Source organism: Triturus cristatus, chromosome 2_2, assembly GCF_964204655.1.
Source record: "Triturus cristatus chromosome 2_2, aTriCri1.1, whole genome shotgun sequence".
NCBI classification, from domain to species: domain Eukaryota; kingdom Metazoa; phylum Chordata; class Amphibia; order Caudata; family Salamandridae; genus Triturus; species Triturus cristatus.
The window spans coordinates 487632319-487656952 of record NC_140582.1 but is presented as its reverse complement, the minus strand read 5'-3'; the positions used below and the strand labels follow the sequence as shown (position 1 = coordinate 487656952).

General features: G+C 44.7%; 1 protein-coding gene across 4 annotated transcripts in view; it reads right to left on the bottom strand.

Moving 5' to 3' along the window:
- INPP4B (inositol polyphosphate-4-phosphatase type II B) overlaps positions 1-24634 on the bottom strand; it is a 2419090-nt gene that overhangs the window by 577087 nt on the left and 1817369 nt on the right. For all 4 annotated transcript variants that reach the window (XM_085641585.1, XM_085641586.1, XM_085641588.1 and 1 more), the window contains one exon: positions 5729-5906. In XM_085641585.1, the coding sequence (XP_085497711.1) occupies positions 5729-5906 (178 nt within the window). The remainder of the gene's footprint in view (positions 1-5728; positions 5907-24634) is intronic.

Below are 24634 nucleotides of genomic sequence, written 5' to 3'. Positions count from 1 at the left end.
TTTGGTAGATGAGTGATTTTTGGATTCGAAAATCATGTAAAAAAGGTTTGAGAGTGAGTATCTTTACATTGAGGCAAAGGAATTAAACCCGGTTGGAACTCAAATCTGCTTCACTCAAGCTAAGGGCATGTTGTGAAAGCCCCACTGCAGACTGAGACTTCAAATTCAGATTGACCCCCTGACAGGGGCGTATCAAAGGCCCCCGCAGGCTCCAGGGGGCCCCCTCAGCACAGTGCTCCGGCCCTGGAGCTCCTGATTGAGCCCGGAGGGGGTCTCTCCTCGTACCTTGCTGGGGCCCCCCTCAAGCTTCGTCACGTCACTGCCCCTTGACGAGTTAGCAATGGTTGTCTGACGGAACAATGCAGGGAAATACTCTGCATGCCCTTACAACACATTTTTTCTCCACATTTATGTTAGAACGCATATGCCTTTACAACGCATGCCATTACCAAGTATTGTTTATATATTTATAAATATATAAAAAACGTATTTCTGGAAGGAGAAACCCCCCCCCCCAGACCTCCCAACTTACCTTAAAGGCGTGGTAAAGGCATGCATTGTAAAGGCGTATTCATGGTAAAACATGGTAAAAGCCTCGCTGTGAAGGCTGTTTTCCGTTAGCCAGCGCTACATTTGTTCCAATGGTTTCTGGTGCTCAGCCCTGGCCCTTAATTGCCAGCACTGATTCTAGTGACGGTCCACCAAATGGTGGCGCTTTCTTTTCATTCTCAGATGAGCACAACAACCGTGTTTATTAAGTCAATGTACATTGAAAAGTAATTATTCCAGCCTTTCACGCCATTATTACAGCTTTTTGTGGCCTAAAATAGTCTGAATTGTCACACCTGTAGGAGTGCAATGGTTAGCTTTTATGTTGGTACTGTAGTGTCCTAGCATGGACACGTTCTAGTGTTCAGAAGTGTATGCTCTACACTTTACACCCACCCACCACCTACGTCACTGGGTCAGGTGACTAGGCTAATAAAAGGGCCGAGCGCACGTGCTCGTGGCCAGTTAACCCACCAGCGAAGTATGTGTCTGCGTCAGTGATTCCTAGCATGAGGGCCTAGGGCCCAAACACTACAATGGCGACGAGGCGGGTAATCTACCCCGCGTGTGCAGCCCCCGATCGGCGCAGCATTGATGAATGAGGGGGAAAGAGGACTGCCCGGTGAGCACACCCCTGGGTGACGGCGCAACGCGCCGAGAAGCCAGCCAGGCGAGCAGAGCCCGCAGCAGGCCCTGCGGTGACCGGGTGCCCACCCCGCACCGCCGCGACGACCTGCGGGCGGGCGCTGTGCCCCAAGGAGAAGTAGCGGAAGTCGGGTGCCCACCCCGACCCCGTCGAACCAGCCACAGTGCCGGGTGGTGAGGAGCGTGTCCGGTGGTGACCAGCAGATCGATCGGAGCCCACCCGCATCGGCCGCGACCTGCCCGGTGAAGGAGAGGAAGTGCGGACCGTGCGGAGCCCACCCGCATCGGCCGCGACCCACCAAGGGGCAGCGATCCACGCGGAGCCCACCCGCGGGAGACAAGAGGCCCGCCGGCCAAACAGAGAGGAGCCGCACCAGAAGTAACGGCCACGTGTACTGAAGTCCGTGCGAGGAAGCCGGTCGAGAGCCCACCCCGCCGACTGAAGGTATGCCGTGACTCTCCCCCCCCCACCCGCAGCGTGTAAGCTTTGTGCCGCTGCTGCTGCGGTGGGGGCGGGATTAGCATAAAGCGACAGCGGGAGCCAACCCCGTTCTGCCCCGGCGAAGAGAAGCGAGCGGCACCGGCAAGACCCCCCCCGCATGGTCCGTGAAGGGAAGGGACCTGCTGCGGGGGTGGGAGAATTGGAAAGTAAAAGCGGAGCCCACCCGCAGCACTACACAGGACCGCCGGCCAGTGCCGGTAATCAGCACCAAAACTCCCCCCCCGCGCAGCAGGAGAAGTGTGCGAGGCTGCCGCGGGAGGGAGGGAGAGAGGCCCAGAACTGCATGCGGCCAGCGCCGCTCGCGCGAAATAAATAAACAAAGGGGACGAGCGCCCGCGAGGCAAAGACAGTACAAGAAAAACAAAGTTACTACCAGCGGGTGCCTACCCCGCATGAGGGCGATCGTAAGTGCAACGAATGGCCGCCGCCGGCCGGAGGAGTATGCCCCACCGCGCAGCACACGAAAGAACTGCGAGCAAGCGGCCAGCGCCGCCGAAAATTGACTCATACGGTGTGCGCGATGGCACCATGCCCCCCAAGGAGTGTTGCCTCGCCCTCTGCGCAGCCCACGTGCCTGGGCCCTCCATGCAGCTGCTGAAAAGTAAAGCGGAGCCCACCCGCAGTGACAAGAGCCCCACATCTCGCACACAGAGTAATGCCCTTAACTCGAGGGTAGCTTCCTCACAATGCCTGTGCCCCCTGCCTCTCAATAAACTTAAGTACACAAAGAAATAAATACAAGAAAAAAGACTTACCTGCTGCCACGTGTCCTGGACTCCACTGCTCTGCTCCAACTCCAGCCCCATCTGGACTCCACTGGTCTGCCTGGCTCCAGCTTCCCTCCAGCCCTCTGCACTCTACCGGAGCCTGGGGAAATGGTGGAAAGGAAAACAAGGCATAGAGCTCTGGCAGTACAGAAGGTTGCTGCTGAAGCCAAAGAAAAGCAACACTGCCACCCAGTGGCCACTGGTGGTACTGCAGCACTAAGAAACCAACAAGCCTACAGCAAGCCAAGGAAGTCCAGCAGCTACAGGAGACCGACGGCAAGGGAGAAGAGGCAGCAAGGCACGTACCGCAAGGTCTGACGGTGGCGCCAAGAAGCCACCACATCAAGTAATCATGATACTAGGAGCAACGCTACACTGAAGATGTACCACGACGGTACGAAGAGTAGCACGCACCAGCGCCTGACAAGGCAGCGGACAAAGGTAGTCACACGACGTGATGCACCCCGTCAAGCCGACCAGCCAAATGGTCGCACCACAAAGGCCCAGCCGACCTGCCAAACGGTCGCCCCACAAAGGTCAAGCCGACCAGCCGAACGGTCGCACCACAAAGGCCCAGCCGACCTGCCACATGGTCGCACCAAAGAAGCCGACTCGCCAGGAGTTGCACAAAGAGGTCTGACGCGAGACCGAAGATATCCTGCCAGTGATCGGCAGCGCGGACCGTCAAGTGGTCCAAGAAGCTCAAGAAGAACCAAAGCAACTGGTGAAAGGGAGAAGACCGAAGCGGACCATGAGCATGGCCCCACGAACTTCAACCGAAGTAACTGGTGACAAGGTGAAGATGAAGAGAAGGTCACGACCCGAACTCGGAATGCTGAAGAAGATGAAGAGAGTGTTCTCGGACGAGGACAAGACCAGGGGGAACACGTGCAGAGTGCGCGCGCTGCATGGAGAAGCCTGGCCAGATAAGAGGAGAACAGAAACGGTCCAGAGTAGGTCGTGAAGCGAAGAGATGAAGAGACCAGAGTGGCACGTTTGCCACTACAAGAAAAGAAGACGTCTGAGTGGCACGTTTGCCACTACAAGAAAAGAAAATGTCTGAGTGGCACGTTTGCCACTACAAGAAGGAGGATGACATCAGAGTGGCACGTCTGCCACTTAAAGGAAAAGGGGAAAGAAAGATCTGAGTGGCACGGTTGCCACTGTTGCCACTGTAAGAAGGAGAAGAAGTCAGAGTGACATGGACATCCTCACGGAGAAAGAAATAGAGGAAGGAGAAGAGTGTGGCAAGACTACTCACACCTCAAAGACAAGGACAGAGAGAAGAGTGTGGCAAGACTACTCACACCTCAAAGACAAGGAAGGTGACAAGCGTCAGAACACAGTGCGCAAGTCCTGAAGAACACCCGTGGCACGGAGAAAAGACCATCTGTTTGATGATGCTTTCAGCACACCTGGGATCTGCAGAGGTGAGCAGGCCGGACCATTCGAAACACCCACCTTTGGGGTTACACGGACACTGGTCAATGCCAGCCGTGGTGACTCAGGGGCAAAGGCCTCAGGGATGCCGGTGAGAGAGAGTATCCCCGCGACGAGAGATGGTCATCAGCCGCCCTTCAGGAAAGGTCTCAGGAGGATGAAGACTTCGCGTGCTAAAGACAGGAGCCAACAGCCACCCTCCAGGTCTGACTGCGGCATCTGAGGTGAGACCTGCCGTCTCCTCCGCACCCGTACTTATCGGCATGGGAGTAACACGATACAGGACACTGAACCCAGGCCAGATCTGAGGAAGAGGGCCTCAAGGATATCCCGTGGCAGGGGAACACCTGTGAGAGGGGCGCCCTGGTGAGAGGGGTGTCTTGCGAATAACCCGTCTTTCTGCAAAACAGAACACACGCCACCGATAAAGAAAAGGACTGGACTAAAAAGATAAATGGCAACATCTAGCGCTGAACCAAAAGAACTCAACAACTGCGTTTGTCGCCAAGAAAGTAAAGCGAAGAAAGACTGTGAGAGCAACTTCAAGGCAGAGCCGTCAAACAGACTAACTCCATCGAGCACCCATGACTGGTGCCACAGTGAACTGGTGATTGTCCGCGACAGGAAGAACATCGTCCGCGACAGGAAGAACATCGTCTGTGACTCCAGGCGGCTGAAGCGTGAGCGACTCTGCAGAAGTTTAGTCACTGTATTACATCTGTATATATATTTCTTTCTCCCCTAGGTTGGACATTTGACTCCGGGTTTTTGTTATTAAAGATTGGGAGGAATGTAGTGTCCTAGCATGGACACGTTCTAGTGTTCAGAAGTGTATGCTCTACACTTTACACCCACCCACCACCTACGTCACTGGGTCAGGTGACTAGGCTAATAAAAGGGCCGAGCGCACGTGCTCGTGGCCAGTTAACCCACCAGCGAAGTATGTGTCTGCGTCAGTGATTCCTAGCATGAGGGCCTAGGGCCCAAACACTACAGGTACTGCCATTGGCGGCACTGCCAGGGTGCGGGTGGGCAGGCTGCAGTGGCCTTCCAACAAGGACACTGGCACGTATTTATTTATTTTACAAATTAAGTACGTTAGCAATCCATCACCAAAACCTAACATCTGCGAACGGCTTAGCAACTGTTAATCCTTTAGAGAGCCGAGACAAACACTTCATGTAATCTAATGTGCTCTGCATTACAAATACAATGCGATCTGCCAAATTGCTTCGGGTATACTACACTCATCCGCTGTGCCACAACAAATACAACAGGAAGAAAAAATAATGAGGTAACTAAACACTTTACAAAACTGAATAACTTGCAAAACTGGAGCGGACCCTGGTAATACAGACCTTAAAAGAGTTCCGCGTCTCAGGGACAGGCACGAGACCTGGTAGCTTGTGATTGCTTCTGAAATAATGCTTCATGCAGACAGAGAAGTGTGATACCAGAGTATTGTTGGCAGAATATCCAAGCATATAAATACTGCGTGCCATATACCGTTTGCAATAATGTTTCCCTCCTTGGAGTAACAGAATATTTCCACCCACTGATCGCTGTATTTGTAGTCAAGACACGATGTTTATGTCAGACGATATTTCTGTGTCAATAGCCGAACATACAACCATTGTTATACTATATTTTAGATTATGATGTAAACCTTATTTATAGCAATGCTTATCAGAGCATGTTTATCAGCGTGTTCGTGAGTGAAGAACACTGGCCCAGCTCATGTGCAAAGACGGAACTCCTCAGTTTTAGAAAACAAATGGGCCACATGAGTCTTTTGGTTTCCGCCGCCCCAAAGACACGCACTTACTTTCTCTGAGAGCGTCTTTAAGGAGCTCTTCAGGCTGTCTGCAGAGCGCTGCTTGGCGGAGTGGAGGAGCAGTTCGGCAGAGTTGGAGATCAGTGGCTGCAGATGACTGATGTTGCTGAGAATTTCTTTTGCCTTAGCTGTGTTTTCGGGTGTGAAGTAAATACATTGATATCCAGTGCTGAAAAAGAGAAAAGCACGTAAAGTGTGAGAATATAGAGGCGTCGACAATATGGTATACATTCAAATAAAAGCCAAGCACAGAGACAGCATCGCCTGTGTCATGGCAAACATGTACCTCTCTAGAACTGATCGTGAGGCATGGTATTTGACATTGTTGTAAATGATGGGCTAGTCAGCAGCTGCGGCTTGTGGGGCACAGCCCCACTGTTCATGGGAGGGGAGAGAGAGAAGAGAGGTGAAATACAGAAGCAGCTCAGCAGCACATGGACTGGCTTTTCCATTTCCAATTTGTCTTAAACTCATGTTTTTTTTGCCATGGGGAGCAACTATGCATGTGCCAGGTGGGGGTCTCCACCCCCCTTTGGGCAAAACAATGGTAGTTGGTCAGGTTTGAGGCAGATCCTCGTTTTAGTCCTTCAATCTTGTCTGCCTCAGGGCGCACACTTATATGGTCCAGGGCGGGATCAGGAAAGTTCCATAGAGAATCAATATCTGGGGCCAGGCGGACAGGTCTGGTCAGGGAGGAGTGCGTGATCTTTGCTAGTTGACTCCTCCAATCCCTACGTTTTGATCAATGGTTCAAAGATGGGAGGGAAGGAGGAATCAACAGGAAAGCTAATCTGAAGCCCTGGTACATTCCACACTGATGTGGCGATATTTTAAAGTGCTTCATTTGAGCCCGTAGTTTCCAGGACTCATGGCACTTAATTGGTTTACAGTGCTCGGCAGCGGCACTTAATTGTCAACACCACACTTAGGACAGTCTGCCACATGGTTTCACTGCTCATCTAATGTAGAGATGAGCAGAACAACGGCTGTTTATGAATACAATATACATTAAAATTGCAAATACCTGCCTCCCCAGCCATTCCTTTAGCTATGGGGACCTGGAATAATCTGAACTGTTGCATTTACATGTGAGAGAGATGGTTAGTAGTTGTTTTGGCAGCGATGACGGGGGTGATGGGTGGTGCAAGCTGCAGTGGCCTCCTGGTCAGGGCGCTGGCACTTATTATTTTACAAATGAAGCACTGGTGATATAGTTCCGTCACTTACTCTTTGCTCCTATAGTACGGGTGAGTGCTGTAAACTTTGGTGTCAGACGCACTCCAGTGCGTTTTGCTCTGGGGTCGGTGCGGGACACATCCATTGGACTGTCCGTAAGCCTTTCTAAACCGTTCCCTCTGACTCTTCCCCCACCACCTCCCCTTTACTCATACCAAACGCCCTCCTACTGCTATGAACTCCCCCCACAAAAAAATTATAGACCCTTTCCTCTTCTATCCCTCTACTATTCCTTTTCAGTCCAAATTACAGGCTAACATGTCCACCACTCAAATTATTTTCACATTTCCCTATGCTAATTACCCACTAATCCTGTTTGGGTTCCAGAGTAGCATGCTACTCACAGAAAAGCGCTTCAGTTCTCATCAGGGGTAGCAAGTGCTATATAAATGGAAACCTTTTTCCTCATCTGTCCCTCCACTATCCTTCTCAATTCAAATAACAGACTAACATATCCACCACTCAAATTACTTTCATAATTCACTATACTAATTCACCACTAATCCTTTATGGGTTCAGTGCTACTTGCCAAAAAAGCGCTTTGACTCCTCCTCAGGGCTAGTAAGTGCTATATAAATGCAATTACAATACAATACAATCCGCAGCGGTCAGCCCTTCAGTTCACTGCTGCAGAAAGGGTTCTCTTTCCCCCACATGACTGCAGCAGGGAGGGCAGTGAGGTAACCCTGAGCAGCGCTGTCTGTGGCATTGCGGCTCGTGCTGCGGCAGTCCGGCTGTCCGGCTGTCTGCTCAGCGTCCTGTAAGCCGGGGCAGTTCTCTAATGCTGGGTAATACGTGGAGCAGATGAGGTAGGGAGAGGCAAAGAGCAGAGAAGAAGAATAAAGAGCTTAAGAGAGAAGGCTAGAAAAGAGCAGAAACTAAAAACAGAGGGTTTACAGTGGAGGGGGGAGCAGAGGAAATAGGGGAAAGAAGTTATGAGTGAGAGAGAAATGTAAGTCACAGAAGGAAAAAGAAAAGAAAGACGAAAGGCTGTTCAAGCATTCCATACAAATAAAGTTAAAAAACACTAATTGGCGAGCATAACCCAGGGCCGTAACGGATTGAAGGGGTAGCATGCCAAGCACAACAGCTGGTTCACAAAAATGCGTAGGCATGTTTCATTGCAGATTTAGTCACTATCGGTTTTCATACAAGACTGAAGGACGAGAAAGCCACAGGCTGGTCATATATACAAGAGGGGGTGGAGTGGGCAGCGGCCAAGGGGGGGGGGGGTATTGAAGAGGAGGATTGCGATTAGGCATGCATATTTTACTCGGTGAACGGGAATCTGCGGTCAGAATTTGCAGTCGCAGCGGTCATCTCATTTATCTGAGGGTTTGCGATTGTGCACAGAGGGGTAAAGAGCAAGCTGACACCATTGAAGGGTTCGAGAAGGTGCCATGCCAAGGTCCAGTCTTGTGGTTATGTCTGCAAGGTGCATCAAAAGTAAACTTCTCATTTCTTTTCAAATGATTTGAAGCATGAATGAATGAATGAACGAATAAATAAATGAAGATCCTGTGACTAATCTAGTAGTTGGGTCTAGAGCTACTGTGAGGGGTGCCAGGTTATTTTTGGGATCCCTGTTATACGAGAGTTGCCATAGCCTCGCCTCAGTTCCTCGAAGGAGTACGAATTGAAATTGAGGTCCCTTGGCCAAGTTGTTGATGTGGTTTTGAAAGTTTAGGTGTTTGTGTAGGATATAACATAGTGATTTTAGCACATTCTATACATCATGATGATAGGTATTAGTATTTCTAATACTCATTTGAGTGCTTTGGTTTCCATCAATCCTTTCTGGGCTGTGACTTGCATTGGCTAGGTGTGGTATTTCGGGTCACTCTTCACAGTAGCCAGTTGTCTATGTTGATCTTTGCTCAGCATAAATGCCTTCTTAGTCCGAATATTGTTTCATTATTTCTTTGGCTTTTTGGTCATGCTGATATATCTCTTCAACTGAGGCTGTTGGCAGGTTGGTCATTTGTATCCAATTGAGTATGGGGGTGCAAGTCTCTCATCCCAGCATCAGTGTTGTCACCCATTTTCTGGTGGAGCTGTTTGGGGTGTTTCAATATGCCCTCAGAATGGTGAAGAGGAACTGCTGGGCAGGCATGTGACTTATTTCTGTTTGTTAGAGCCCTTTCTTGATGGTTAACTTGAAGTGCTCGTGCATTCCGTTCATCTACAGCCATTTGGGTGTGATTCAACAGTGTATGAAGTTCAGATGTATTGAGAATTGCAACAATTCCAGGCTATGGAACGATGGTCCGTTATCAGTTTTGACAGCCTCTGGAATCCCCTAGGCTTCAAATATCTCACCTAATGTGGGGATGACCACTTTTGAGCTGATTGATGTCATAGAATTAACTAAAGCATAGCAAGAGTACTCAGCCTTTATGATGGGATATATTTTCTTGATTTCAGGAGCCTGAAGACATCACCATCAGCATTTTGCCATACTCATCGAGTGAATGATGACATCTGTAGTGGGAATAGGCTACTTGGCAGGGGACACAGGCCGGCAGTGTCTCTTCAATTAAGATCTCTTGATGGCACCCATCTCTCGTGTGTTAAGTCAACAACTTATTGGCGAAGGGTCAGAGGTATCATGAGACACTTGCCTCTGAGTAGGAGCCTGCACAACAGAGAGTTTTATCTCACATGACAAAATGTGGTTTGCTCTGGTTTGTCTGCTCTTTCTGTTGGCTCCTTATGGTGCAGCTATTTGTCTTTCTAAGTTCTTCTCTTTTCTTCCTTTATAGTGGGGCCACTGTGAGTGTTTTCTCATATGGTTTGGGACTGGTTTGGACAAGGACGGCCAGTGGTGAGGCTTAGTCAGTTACCAAGTTTATGTATACTTCTGCTGTGGATCTTCCTTTCTTATGGGTCAGTTGTGGATGTGGCAACATGTAGTCTGCTGAGTAGTTGTCTTTCCCTGGTTTGTGAATTATGGAGTGTGTGTATTCTTGTAGGTGAATTCCTACCTCTCAATACATGGTGGTATTTTTGCTCTTGGGTTCTCGAAAACTGTTGTGAGGGCTTGGTGGACAGCCAGTATAGAAAAGTGTTACCACATACACAAACATGTGATAGTGTTTGCAAGCACACACAACCTCTGGGCTCCCCTTTTAGACTGCATATATGCCCTATCAATGCCTGTGAGGCTTCAGCTAGCGTAGGATATGACGTGCATCTGTTCTGATCCTTTCTTGTGTTGGGCCAATATGGTTCCCAATCCTACTGGGCTGGCATAGATGGTGAGTTCTGTACAAGTGTGGAGTTAAAGCAAGACATGTTAGTGGCACCGCAGGCCTTCTTAAGGGCTTGGAAGGCTCATTCCCACTCTTGCATCCACTCGACTGGAGTTGCTTTCTTATGAGTTCTTTTAAGAGGCAGCTAATTGTGGAGTGGTTCCTGATGTATCTAAAGCAGTAAAACATCCTCTCCAGAAAGGATAGCATGTCACTGACATACTCAGGTGCTGAAGTGTCATTTAAGGTATTAACTTTATCAGGGTTGGGCGCGTGACTTTCCCTGAGAAAATATGGCCAAAGAATTTGAGTTTGCCCATAATGAATTTGCATTTTTCAGAATTAGATTGGCTTGTGGTAGTGATTCATCATATTGAATTTTTGTGTGCCTCTTGGGTCATCCCAAATGCCAGGATGTCATTATTATAAACATTGGAATGTTGGGAGCTCCATTGAAAACAATGGAGTGCTCCAGGCTTATAATGGCTGGTATAAGCCCGGAGCGCCAACATTCCAATGTGTCTTTGTTCACAGCTCTGGCTGTGAACAAAGACTTCAGGGAGCCTGAGGGGATTTCAATCCCCTCGCGCTCCCTGAAGGGCTTTGTTTTGTTAGAACATTCTGCCCTCTAGTGGCAGAATGTTCTAATAGCCTTATAGCCCTTCGTAGCAGGGCTATACCGGCTTTTAAAGTCCCGCTGCTGTTGTTAAAGTCCCTCGCTTGCAGCGGGCCTTTAACAGCCGGTATAGCCCGCTACGGCGGGCTATAAGGCTATATTAGAGCATTGGAGATCGGTCCGATTATGTTTCTGATTACGTCCTGAAATATCTCCGCAGCCGAAGTTATTTCGAAGTTGAGACTCTTGAAGAGAAACTGGACAAGATAGTAGAGAATGTGGTAATGTACCCTCAGTCCTTGTGTCATTCTAGATGGTGGTATTCTTTGTTTAGTTCAAGTTTGGGTAATATTCTGGCTCCATTCAGGAGCGTGATCATGTCACTCGTGTGGGCCTGGGTGTCCTTCTGTTTCGATTGCAGTGTTAGGAATCTTATATTGCCAGGTAAGTGAATCTTTCCTTCGGTGCTTCTCTTTGGGACAATTACCAGTAGTGTCACATTTGGAGATGTCGGCACTGCTTGGAGTTCCTGGATTTCATCTTCCACTATTTTTTTTACAAGTGGAATAGTGTTTTCTGCGGGTAGTGAGCCACCAGGCTTATGAATTTATTGATGTGCACACTTTGAATACTTTCATTATCCCCAGGCCAGTGAATAGTTTGGGGTATTGCTTCAGCATTGATGCTTCTTCATCCACCCTGTATGGGATAGTGATACGTTTGAGTTGTTTGGCAGTCAGTTGACTCAGCAGGGATGTGGCTTGTGCTTCTCCATCTGTGCCATTAATTACAGCTTCTATGAAACGGTCTTAGTATGTCAGAAGTGCTTTGAAATTTCCTAGAAGCACCATGGGTTTGTTGACCATCTATGTATAGATCTTTAGATCTGCTTTTTTCAAACTTTGCATTTGATTTCCTTTGTTTGTATTCGGTGACACCAATGTAGTTCAGTGACACTCCACAGTCTATGATAAACACTGTGGAATGTGTTCCCATTTTGAAGGTTACGTGTGGATATTCCTTGTTGGTAGGTTGTTCATCGGCTACCATGAACAAGTATTCATCACTCACACATGAGTAAGTACTAAGAGGACATGCTGCTGCGTGGTTGTTGTGATGTCATCCAGTGTGAACTTGTAATGAATTTTGATGAGCTGCTGCTCTTTTCTTGTATTGTGCATGTGCGATGTTGTCGTTTGCTGTCTCTCTTTGTTCTCAAGTCTTATTTCCTTGTCCCTATGCACATGTGTTCATAGTGGTCTTCCTTGCCATGTTTTTAGTAAGTCTGTCCCATCTCAGGGCATTTCAATTCATGTGGGTAATCTTGTACATACTTGTAACATTCTCAGTTGCTGTTTCATGTTTGCTGTTGCTTTTGATGCAGTCTCTTGTTCAGGAATATCTTTGATGACTAGTTCTCTTCCTTGTCCAGCTCTGCAGTGAGAAGATGTATCTGTATTTCCTGCTTGAATAATGTTTTTTGCATGGGTTTCCACCTGGTTGTGTAGTTGTGTCAACAAGCGTCAAGATTTTTCTCAGTAAGTGGCACCGAAGTTACTGTGATTGGCACCTTTTGATAATTCTTAGGCGAATGGCATTTTTATCTGAGATAATGCCAAATTCACAGTGTATGACTAGATTGCACAGACGTCCTATAGAGTCACTCACTGACTCATCATTTGCATGGGGGCAAGGTTTAAGTTATAGTGTTAATAGACCCCATTTCTTATAAGTAGGAATCTAGAATTTCCGGCATCTCTCACCTCTTGTTATGTGGCAGTTTGTGAGGTCGGTGTTATTTTGCTGATACATCAAATTTCCTCTCCTACTAGGTTTTTTAGGGTCAGTAACATTTGTTTTTCATCTTTCTCCCCAGAAGTCATCAAAACAGCCCAGCCATTTGTCCCAATGGGGCCCATGCTGTTGCCTGAGATTACAAAGAATTGGGTGGGTGATCCAAAGAATGATGCTGAATTCTTGGCTGGTTTAAGTTCTGTGGACATGGTTGTGGTGAGTGTTTGTGTCGAGTTTCTGTCTTATTCTACTTTGCTTGTTTGTTCTCTTCATTTGTTTGCCTTTTGGAGCCCTCTGTTCCAGCTCTTGCACAATGTCTTTCTCGTACTTTTTTTCTAGGTGTAGGATGATTGATTATAATAGTGACAGACTTCAAAATGTCTGCCATGTGGTACAACGTGGTAGTCTTTTAACTGTGCCTAGGGCACATCAATGCGTGCCTGACATCAAGATGGGCAACACCATGTGAAACCTCCTTTTGCTTCTGTTCTGTGTTGGGCCCGTGCCCTGTGTTCCTGACTGCAGGAGTTTTAAGATGGTCATCTTGCATTTATTCTTGGGAGATTTCAGCCTATAATACTTTCTGATGGTATCGGTGGGGTACTAGACTGCACATGTGTCTTCTGCTGCCTTTTGTGCAGGTTTTGCAGCGGTTTCTTCACTGGGGGGTTCTTTATTCCTGATTGCAAAATTTTCTGGTGCACTTGCCTGTGAGTTACCTGCAATGCACACCCTTACCTGAGCATCTTGAGATGTGTGCGGTTGACACCACTCATGCAAGGTACTTGAAACTTTTTTTACTTCTGAGAGCCCCTTGAAGCGCGCCTATATGGGTTGTTTCCTCCTATCATCTGTCCCCTTACTCTTTCCCTTTCTCCCTTTGTTCCTTCTCTTATGGTACACTCCATTTTTAAACCCGGCCCTTGGAATTTTATGTCCAGACCTCGGTGCCCAGTTGGCCACTAAAGTGCTGACCAGTGTGGTTTTAATATCACTTCACTAGGCTCAATAAAAGAAATTATGGGTCTCTTTTTACTGGACCGCAAAACAATTTTATACTGTCAGTGTAATGACATTTACTTATTACGGAACACTTTTTAATTTGTGACCAGCTGGATAATGTCTCCAATGTCTGGCTCTGAAACAGATGATATCTAACATGGCATCTTTTTCAGTTACTTTAAATTGTTTGGCATTGATACATGAAGAGATGGTTACATTGATTCCCACGTAATGAAAGTGAAACTAGGGCTGCTTGAGATTTAATGCTCCACTTTAATGTTAAAGAATGGAATGTTTGATCAAGAGTTACTTGGGAATTAGAAATGAAAAAGAGAAAGATAACTCTCAGGAGAGACAGAGCGGTAAAAAGAAACATTTATGTGTGAATCGTTGTAAACATGGCAGCATCAAGCACCACTCCCCTTTGACCGTGGAGCCTTACTACTGACAATCCAGCTCTATACAAATGTTTGATAGCGTAATAAGTCAAGTCAAGTCAAAATAAGCTTTATTCAAAATCGCATAGTGAATCATAAAAGCTGCAAAAATATATACAATATCTGAGTTAAAATCAGTTAAAAATAAATTAAGACATATAGAATAACAAGCATTGGCATTGCCAATAGGTCTCGCTTTTGGGACCTTATAAGTTTAGGAGAGTATAATCGTTCAATGTACCGATCTGTTTATTGTACTGTTAAACATTTCCAGAGTACTGTTATTGGTGACCCGCGTGAGAAAAAACATGCCAGGAGGGAGTGTGAGGAGTTCTGAAAATACATCAAATGCCCATCTCACTTTGTGCCAATGGGTTGGTTGGAGTGCTGCGGGGGCGTGGTGGAGGATGTATGGCTGGTGCAGTTAGCCAAGTTAGGCTGCACCAGTTTCCAGAGTGGGCAGGTATGTGACATGCCACAGCGTGGTCCTGTCACTACCTAGGGAATCACACGCTCGACAGATGACTGCAAGTGGGCTTTAGCCTCCTCTCCTCACATCAAGCTACAGTGCAGAGTACCAGGTCAGATTGCCTTCAAGGGCCTAGAGGAAGAACAGTATTACGGAAGCCAGAAGGTGGATGTTAGGAAACCGAAAACTGATGCTCTGCGCGGGTCACGAACAGGAAGGCTGCAGCGAAAGTATAAACATCTTAGGGGAATGCACTTGTGTAGTCTCACACCCACCCTGCTCCATCCATCACAGAACCAGGTAAAATGGAGAATTGAAACGGTGTATTTTTGTCACGAATCAGGAAGCTGTATACATGTTCCACTAGTGACTGGCGACTGCCAAACCACGACACTCACCCACCGAACATAGACCTCATAAAGAAGCCCGGGAGACCATGATACGGGAGAAAGGGCCCACTCCATAGCGAGGAACTGAGCGGGAGTGCAGGTGCAGTTCTCAACATGTCCAGGAAGCACACAACATTTCCATCACCCATCCTCGGTCCAGAGAATTTGAATTATCGCTCATGCATCTGTGCCCGATAATTCAAAACACATGGCGCCCGTGCGGGCAACCGCAACCAATAGGCCATGGGGGGAGAAAACGCGGGACATGCGCTCGCCTTTGCCCAATTGCGTGTTGTCTTTCTTAGAAAGACGCACTCAAAGCCCAATAGCCTGCGACGAAAACAAAGCGCGCTGTTACAGGCTCGACCTAAAAAGGGACAGGAACATCCTCTTGCAATCAGTAATATTTCTACAGCAGCTTCCTACATCTTATAACAACCAGTAAAAATCATGACAATATGAAACATGTATAGCAATTTGGGAGGGATTGCAGGTAAATAAAAGCTGGTTGGCATTGCACGACAGCAAGCAGTTTTAACAGAGGCTTAATATAGCGTTTTCTCAGGTCAGAGTAATATTTACATGTGTATGGTACTCTGCAAGAATACATTGTCACATGGGCCTTTCACTGGTTCATGACGCCAGTTGTTAATGGCTGGGAAACTTGTTAAATGATGCAAAATATTCAGCCGGGCCAATACAAATCAATGGCGCGGATTATGTACATTGGCTAGATACAGTTGCATGTCATAGCTGGTCAAGATCAATTGATTCTTCAAAACAGGGTTTATTAATCTCAGAGGATAACCTGAATTTCTCAAGTAACAAGTAACATTTAAATTTTAGGGCTTTCCAAGTGATACTAATCAAAAGGTCAGGGTGGTCTAAGTACTCAGGATGGCCAATATCGGCCAGAAATTCGTGCACAAATTTGAGCCAGGGAATATTAAATGCGGACATAGATCTAAAGCAATCCTCTACAATGGAGCGGTTAAGCCCTGTGTATTCAAAATACCAGATCTTGTGCCAGAACAAGACTGGCTGGATCTTAATCAAGTCTGCTAAGTAGGGGGCTCCCAATTCAAAGTGACAGACAAAGGCTGAACAGCTTTTTGAGAGGTCAAGGAGATTCCTTAATTTTTTTTTTTTTGCTGTCTGGAGTGAATCGACATTCACATAACCCCATAACTCTGATCTATACGTGGCGGTCGGTCTGCATTTGGCCGCATAAATGGTCATCATTTCTCTTGGATGTTTAATACTCAGCTTCCTAGAGAAGTTCAGCAAGGCCGCAGTGCTTTTAACAAATTGAAGCCTCCACGACTTAACCACACTGATCCCGTTCCCTTTTTTATTGAATAGAATAACTAGTCAAGTCAAAAGACTCAAGTCAAGTCAAAGAGCTTTATTGAGCGCACATATCACCCAAGGGTCTCATGGCCTAGGTATGGAAATGTAGGTGTAAACATAATTTTGGTACCATCAATGAAAATATCAAGGCTCTTTTCCCGAATTTCATTGCAAAGGTTTTGCTGATAATAATTTTAAACCATGGTGCTGCATGAACTGGGGAAATTCGTCGAGTAATAGCTGTGAGCCCAGAGGAGTCCGGGCCATTAATACAGCGTTGTCGGCGTAAAAAAGTACTGGGATGGTTGGATGCCTGACTTGAGGTAGGTCAGTACATTTGCTTGTAAAGGTTCTGCCTAAACTGTTACGGTAAAGGTTTAACAAGAAAGGAGCAATTACACATCCTTGGAGGACTGCTCTTTCTATACTAAATAACTGAGTACATTCACCTTTTAAACCATATCGTACTCTACCCCGTCCTGATGTGCACAGATGTCTAAGGAAATTCACAACTGTGTAATCTACACGCATGGTGAGCATAAGTGACCATAATTTGTCAGGCACAATGAGCAGAGGATAAGTCTACAAATGCTAAAAACAAGCTGCCTTCTCTAATGTGCCCATATTTCCCTATGAGTAGGCTCAAATTAATGCCTGGTCGATAGTCCCTACGCCTGGGCGGAACCCATACTTCAGATCCGAGATGATACTATTAGACGCAGCCCAATCCTGCAGTCTGCTTAAAAGAATGCGCCTGGCCACATTGACTGAGGAGTCCAGCAGAGAGATAGGTCTGTATTGGGCTGGGCTATTACAGGCTCCCTTCTTGTAAATAGGGACTATAAGGGACTCTGGCCAGGTACTTAGAAATCCTTTGCTTCGGCAGGCCCTGAAAAAGAGAACAGTTTTTGACACCTACTTCTGGCTACAACATAACACTGACAAATGTATTTTTTTCATACTAAACTTGCCCTTCCCAAGTAATAAAAAGACAACTCGTTGTGCCAGGTACCCTCTAGTGAGGCTGTAAAATCCATAATAGTTCATTCAAAGAGGTCCTTTCACATACACAGCTAAAAATATATTTCTTGGAAGAGTTTCTAGCTTGCATTTTCTTCTCCCTATAAAACAATGTATTTGTTGCATGCCCTTGTGGCGAATGCTTATTCTATGTGACACATTAGAAACAAGATCATGGGGAACTCATATTGCTGAGTAGCAACCTGGGTCAAGGTGTGTACATAGAATAGATTGGTTCACTAAGGACTCACTTTAGTACACTTTTATAAGCATTTTCGGCAATTCAGTTACCAATGCAATAAATGCTAAAAGGCAAAGCTAACTAGTAGACAATTTTTCTTTTCAAGTCAGTACTTATGAACATTTCAAACAATGGAGAATAAAGTGTTTGGTGGCAACAGTGGTCAACAGTGGCGATAAATGCTGGTGTGTAATGGCATAACATAGTCGACTTAGGTCAGGAGTGATGTTCTGGGTCCACAATGTAATGCAAAATGGAGCCTCTAAAATCATCATCAGGTATAACCATTTGGTGGTGCACCTAGGGTCTCTAAAAATAGAGAAACACACAAGGCAGTGTTAAAATATTTTTAAAGAAAATAATGCTTAATTTACATGTGTTTTTGTTAGCATAGCCAGGCCTCAGTTAGCTTGACTAGGCCTAATAAGCCTGCCTTGACATTCATTTTACAGTGACAGAAAGAAATGTGCCTATAAAATACATGAACGAGTTCCCTACATGCATGTTTCTCTTCTGTGTATTTACATTTAAGAAAATGAGCAAATTAGAATTAATTTTACTGTACTGTTTACTTGTCGAGCTGAAATGCATTAATTTGTGCTCCTCAAGAAGGAAGCTATGTACAAATTCAAGGTTCCTAACTTGAGTCTGCTCTAAGGATCATTCATCATTTGTACTGTCTGTTGATTTTATTTGTTGCACAAATGTCATGTTATTCCCTTCATTTCGTATGTATGCCTTAGGATAATTATGCATGAAAGTCGGCATCCTAAATGTTTAATGTATCATCAATTCTTGAAAAGCTAATGGTTGATATGTATGTAACTTTATTAGTACAGACCTATTATGTAAGATCTCACTGTGTAGCTTTTACTGCCAGAAAAGTATAAAATGTACCCTTTTTGGGACATGTACCTGATCTATTTTGCCTTTCTAACTGAGCAGACTCTGCGCTATTTTGTCCAGTGACTTAATATGTAAGTTAGTTGAGAAAATATTACGTTAGATCGACTTTGAATTTTGTCCTGTCAAGGTTTATTTTAATTTTATTTTTTTGCACAAAGGCCATCGTCTCAGATCACATGTCCTCTGTCTGCGTCTCAATCCTTTTAATGTATTAATTAAAAGCTTTGATAGCAGCATTGTGTACACTTGCTGTCCAAGGGAAGAAAAATCCAAAACACTGTTTACAGAGCAGATTGTTTGTCATTGAACACTGTGCCTCATGTAAATGTAGATAAGAGGGCTTATGTCTGGATTTGAGTGTATGAGTGTTGAAGACTTCCATGTAAACCACTTTGCAATTTCATACATTCTAAAGTTATAGTAAATATTGAGCAAACAGACTTTTACTGGTGTAGACATACGGGCCTGCTCAGAGTACTGATCTATTACATGTATATCGAAGTGCAGAACGAACCTCTTTTGTTTACTGGATGATTAATTCAAGACAGTGTCCCGGGCACTGAACACTACTGCAACCATTGAAACTCCAGGATTCTTCAAGGCATGCGTCTGGTGTACGACTGAAAACAACATGCATCCTAAACTTACAGGTAAACTAAATCTGATTTGCTGAAGTGCACCTGCACACATACATTTATGAAACAGGAGTGCATAAGATGCACTGGGTTTATGTGTGTGTGTTTGACTTACACACTTAAAATGTTAGCCTCAAGTATATTTTTGAGTGTTCCCAAACGCGTGCCAGTGGAGTGGTCAGGGAAATCTTGCGTAAATTTTGTACGCATCCTCTTAATGTATGTTAGTTGGTATTCAAAACAAGCACCCATGTTAACAATGAAACATCCAGGTGAAAATGGTGTCAAAGGTGTGAGTAGGGCATGTAAGGAGAACTGAACTGTAAGGTAAAATATTTTAGCTACAAAATAGCCTTAATAGTTAAGCAAAAACGTGTGACATTTTATAACCTGGCATACTTGAGCTGGGGGCACTTGATTAGTGAACGCCGTGCACTTCTGTCATTTTATTCCGAATTGCACTAGACACGCGTTTTTGTTGCAAACCAGTGCAACTTTCCTCTAGGCCTGGATCACTGACGCGGCTCTTAAATTACGCCTTTTTCTGTATCGGATATATCCACAATACAGCATTTAGAGAGAAGAGCTCTATTTTCATTAACTTTATTTCGATTTTGTTGGCTCTCCTAAATACATATGATTTAAACACTTTCCTTGATTCACTGGAGACAATAATCTGATCTTTTACGTTCACGTCCGGTCAAGAGTCCCTACATGCTGATACCAAGAGACAACGCAGAGCTAAAAGATTCTTCTAATTTCACTTCCGATACTGAGGGCAAGAAGCAAAACCGTAAAAACATCATATTTCACGCTTTTATTAAAACTACAGAAGCCATACCCAGCTTCAGATGTACAGTCAAAACAAAGATGTAAATTTGCATGAGATCTGACATCACAGGCACCAGCATGAAGAGCAAAGAAAGATATCAAGGCGAGGTCTGTGGCAGTCTCTGATTTTACATTGGCTATAAAGGTTACCGTTAGACCAAACATTCTCCTAAGAATCTTTCATTAATTCGAAATTTGCTTGCAAAATATTAAGTTTCACTCGCAGAACGCCGGCAAAAAGGTTAAATGGTAATGCTAGGAAACTTGGTTAATGTATATTAATGTCATTCAGAATAATGAGCCCTATACCAAACTGCCTGCCTAGATTGGCAGGCAGTTTGGTGAACACAAAATGCTGGCTTTATTCAAGCACACATTTCAAACAAAAAAGGAATAGCTTTGCTGTTTTATATTCAGATTTACATTTTAGCTACGACATTTTAGATAATGTGTTATACTTCACTTTCTATGTCTTACTCTTAGGCCTGAGGCATGTCCCTTTATCAATCTAATGGCAAGATAAAAAAATTGCTTCAATAGAATGTTTAATTCAGGGCTTTCACGTGCCGGTACCACATAAGTAAAGTTTGCCACGGGTATATGTGGTATGTCCTTCTCAGTTCGCATTGGCACACACTGGCCGCGTCACTTTTAATTTAAACAAGCATTGGTAAAACCAATATGTCTCGCTTTTTCCAAAAGAGTACATTTGCATACCATTGAAAAGCCGCTATTTGCACGTCCCACTGGGCTCTTTTGGAACACCACAGAGTATCACCTGGCGCCACATGAAGGCTGTTTCAGTTTAATAGTGGCTTACCTCACCCTTCACAGCATTCACACTAATAACTACCACCTGGCATCATCTAAAAATGCAGCAGGACCCCTTACAAGCGTTTTCTACAGTACCCACTTGTAAATTTTGCTGGTTGGTAATTTGCTGGGTATAATACTATAACAAGCTCTCGTGAAGTAAATAGATCTGGCGTATAACTGAAAGTCAATGGTTTCTTGAATCCCTGCAGTGACTCATTCATATGTTGATGCAGTCAATTACTCACCTATAAACTCAATGAAGCATCCTTGTACTTAGAGATCTATACATTGACTCATTCTTGCATTCACTCGCTTATCAATTAATTAATAGTAACTTTAATTTATATGCCACATCTTTTAGGTTTAAGGCTAGTCTTTAAGGGCTTTACAAGTGCTGTCAGTAACGTGTGATTGCTACTCTGATTGGTGTAAGTGCTTTAGGAGTGTGAGGCTGTAGTCTAACCTGTGAGGGGAGAAATATGCTTCTGGTACAGTGTGATGGATAGTGTGCGAGTAGAGACAGGACATTCAGTGGAATGAGACTGTTACTGAGAGGGATATCAGAATGCTTTCTGTAGTATGACTGCTAGTGTGTGAAGGATGTGAGTGCTGTTGGTAGCGTGAGTCTGCTATTGTTTGAGGGACCTAAGTGACCAAGGGACCCACGTCTGGCCATACCCTTGGCCACTTAGGGCGAGCATAGCAAACACAACAAGATGATGAACGGCAGAGAGTTCTGTTGTTGCTTAAGGGGATAAGTAGAAAGGTGGTACTATGTTTTTGGTCTTTTGAGACCACGCAGGTCCTCTTCAGATGTTTACATCCTCTGTGTTTTCATCTGAAGAAGGGACCAGTGCAGTCTGTAGGCTAATGCTCTGTTTCATCTTTGAAATGATTCTGTCAGTGTGAGTGATCACAATTTACAACAGATTTTTAAAAAATTGGGCTCCAGTGACAATGCCTTTTTGTGTCCATATAATGCCACAGCCTCCATCCCTTGCTGTGCAGTGACTTGTCTGTAATCTGTCACTGTCTCCCATGGGAGGGCCCTTTTAACCCTTCTCCAACAGCGTCTCAAAGAGTGGAGATGCCTTCACTCAAGCACAAAAATAGCCACAGCAGGACCACCAAAGAGAGAGCACATGTGGTTCAGTGGAGATTGGCACCACCACTCTGTGGAGGGAAGCACTTACAGCTACTGGTGGGAGACAATATTTATTCTGCCAAACGATACAATAAGTATCTACCTACTTTACTGGTGGTCCACAGAGACAGAATACATAACCCAGGCTCTTTTCACCGATTCGTCACTTTACTAAACTTTGTGACCCTGAACATACCATTGTTTTTCCCTTTGCCCCGGTTCCCTATCTGCCGAAATTGAGAGTGACTAGTAGCAGTTTGAACAAGACTGTAAGAGTTATTAAAAGGTCAAATAGATGTTTTCTGCCGATTGACTGTTCGCCAATGACCTGCATACTAATAATACTCTGAAATTCCAAGCACTGGAATGCGCATTTTTCAAGCAGGCAATACATCTCTGGCTGAGTGTGCAGCACTGATAGCATTATATCAACACTCTCTATGCGGAGCAATCTCTGGCACTGATGAGCATGTGAACATTTAATTAAAAATACATGCATCAGGGTGGAAGCATGGCAACCCAGAAATAGTTCAATGTGTTAGTGCACAAGTTGCAGAAACCAACGTATGTAGGTCATAAGTATCTTTGAATACTGGAAAGGTCAACACAGCATTTCATACTTCGGAAGTCTATAAGAGTATGCGTTACTTATCACCAAAAGATGATCCCGGTTGTGTTGTGCATTGTATCCATTGGGAACACATTTGCTGCAATCTGCAATGCATGTGAGTATGTAGCCATCCATTTATATTACCCAGTGCCAATCTCCACTGGGTAGATATAGTTAAGATCATGTTTCCAAACTAAATGCATTTCTCGGTGTGCTTATATTTTTGGCACAGTTGGACTACTCTTCACGAAACTCACCCCCTCCTCTTCCCCCCAAAAATCACCTCAGCTCCTTCCTGGAAAGTTTCGGGGTGATTTGTCAAATTGGGCCAAGTAAAAGCAGATGTTCCAAAACAAGTTTTCCCCATTCATTTCTCCATTGGAATATTACTACAGCCCAAACCTCTGAAAGGATTCACAGTACACAACATTTGTCAGAAAACTAACCCTTGGTCCAGAAAGAGTGTATTTTGTGATATATATATATATATATATATATATGCATCACACTTCACCTTGAACTCATCGATATGCCAGAAAAATGAAGCACTGATCCAGATAATGCAGTTGCCAATGTTTATTTCGCTCTTGCAGCAACCTCAGCAGCCGTGACGCGTTTCGACACTCTTGGTGTCTTGATCACATGACTCGCACATCATGGGGGAGGTACGTTTTAAACCAGCTTTTTTTATTTTTTTCAAATGCTTAAAGTGACGGTGCATAACAGAATACAAGGTTTTTGCATAGTATCAAATGACAAGTGCCAAATTGTCAATGGTAATTGGCGCCGACATTGGTCTATAAAATCGCTGTTAGCTGATAATGTAACACACAATAGTGGTATAAATACCGCATTGATCCATATGTTCATAGGTTAGCATAATCGATGAAATTTACCCTCAATTTATTACTAAATAAAATAACAATTTTAGTAAAACGAGTTAAAAAACGTATTGGTCAGCGCATTATAATTGATGTGCAAATCGCAGTTTTCTAAAACATCTTGGTATAAATACCCATTGATCATAATTAGAATTTAAGCTAAACATCTAAGTGTATATAATATTGTACATTTGCCAATAATACAAACACTTGGTTCACTTGCCATTAATATTCGTTCTTCATTTAAAAAAACAAAAAACCTTGGTATTAAGAAGATGCTTAGTGCAAAGTGAATGTGCAAAATAATTTTTTGTGCATAAAGATATCCTTATGTTAAAAGCATGTGACATCCCTAAAAAAGAAGCTATAAATAATCTAAAATAGTGTAAAAACCTCCACTACCAGTGTATAATTTGAAAAAGAGGGAACTGCGGCAGATTATTGATAACCTTAGTGGTATTTCATTTGGTTTGTGACTAAACTATTCATTTCTTTTTAATTTTGCATGGATACTGAATAGCTCTCCCTATGTTATTAAACTGTGTGACTCCAAACTTTCCCTTATTAAAGACAGGTATGCACTACATCTGTAGCATTAAGCCCTGTGGGATGGGTAGTGTCTAAATGTACAATGTATTGCATCTCCAATTTTCTAAGGGCTTTTTCTCTGTCCTCTCCTCTTTTGTTGGGGGGAATACTGTCCATTAAAAAATATTTAAGATCTTTACAATCACCTTCATGTATTTCATTGAAATGCTGGGCCACCGTGTAGGACTGATCTTTATTTTTGATGGCCCGCAAGTGCTGTAGCACCCTTTTATGCCCCTGCAAGATTGTACTCCCTACATATCTTGAGTTGCAGGGGCACTCCAGCACGTACACCACGAGGTCAGATTTGCAAGTCAGGGATTTTTCTATGGTTATATCCTGTGTACTGAATGGTGTCTTGTATGTGGTTGTGTTAACACCGTGCTGACAGGCCTTACATACCTTGCATTTAAAGAAGCCCTTTCTTTGGTTAAGCCAATTACCCTTTGGTTGGCCCCCCGGGTCATTTTGTACCAGGGTGTCCTTCATCGAAGGAGCTCTGCTGTATGTAATTGCTGGCCTGTTTGGCAAAAGATGGCCAATGATGGAGTCCCCCAGCACAAGAGGCCAATTCTTCTGTATTATTTTCCTTATAGACTTCTCCTGTCTGTTGTATTGAAGGATAAATCTGAAGGGCTCTACATCCAGACTCTTGGAGTTGTCATCCCTATTCGTTTTCTG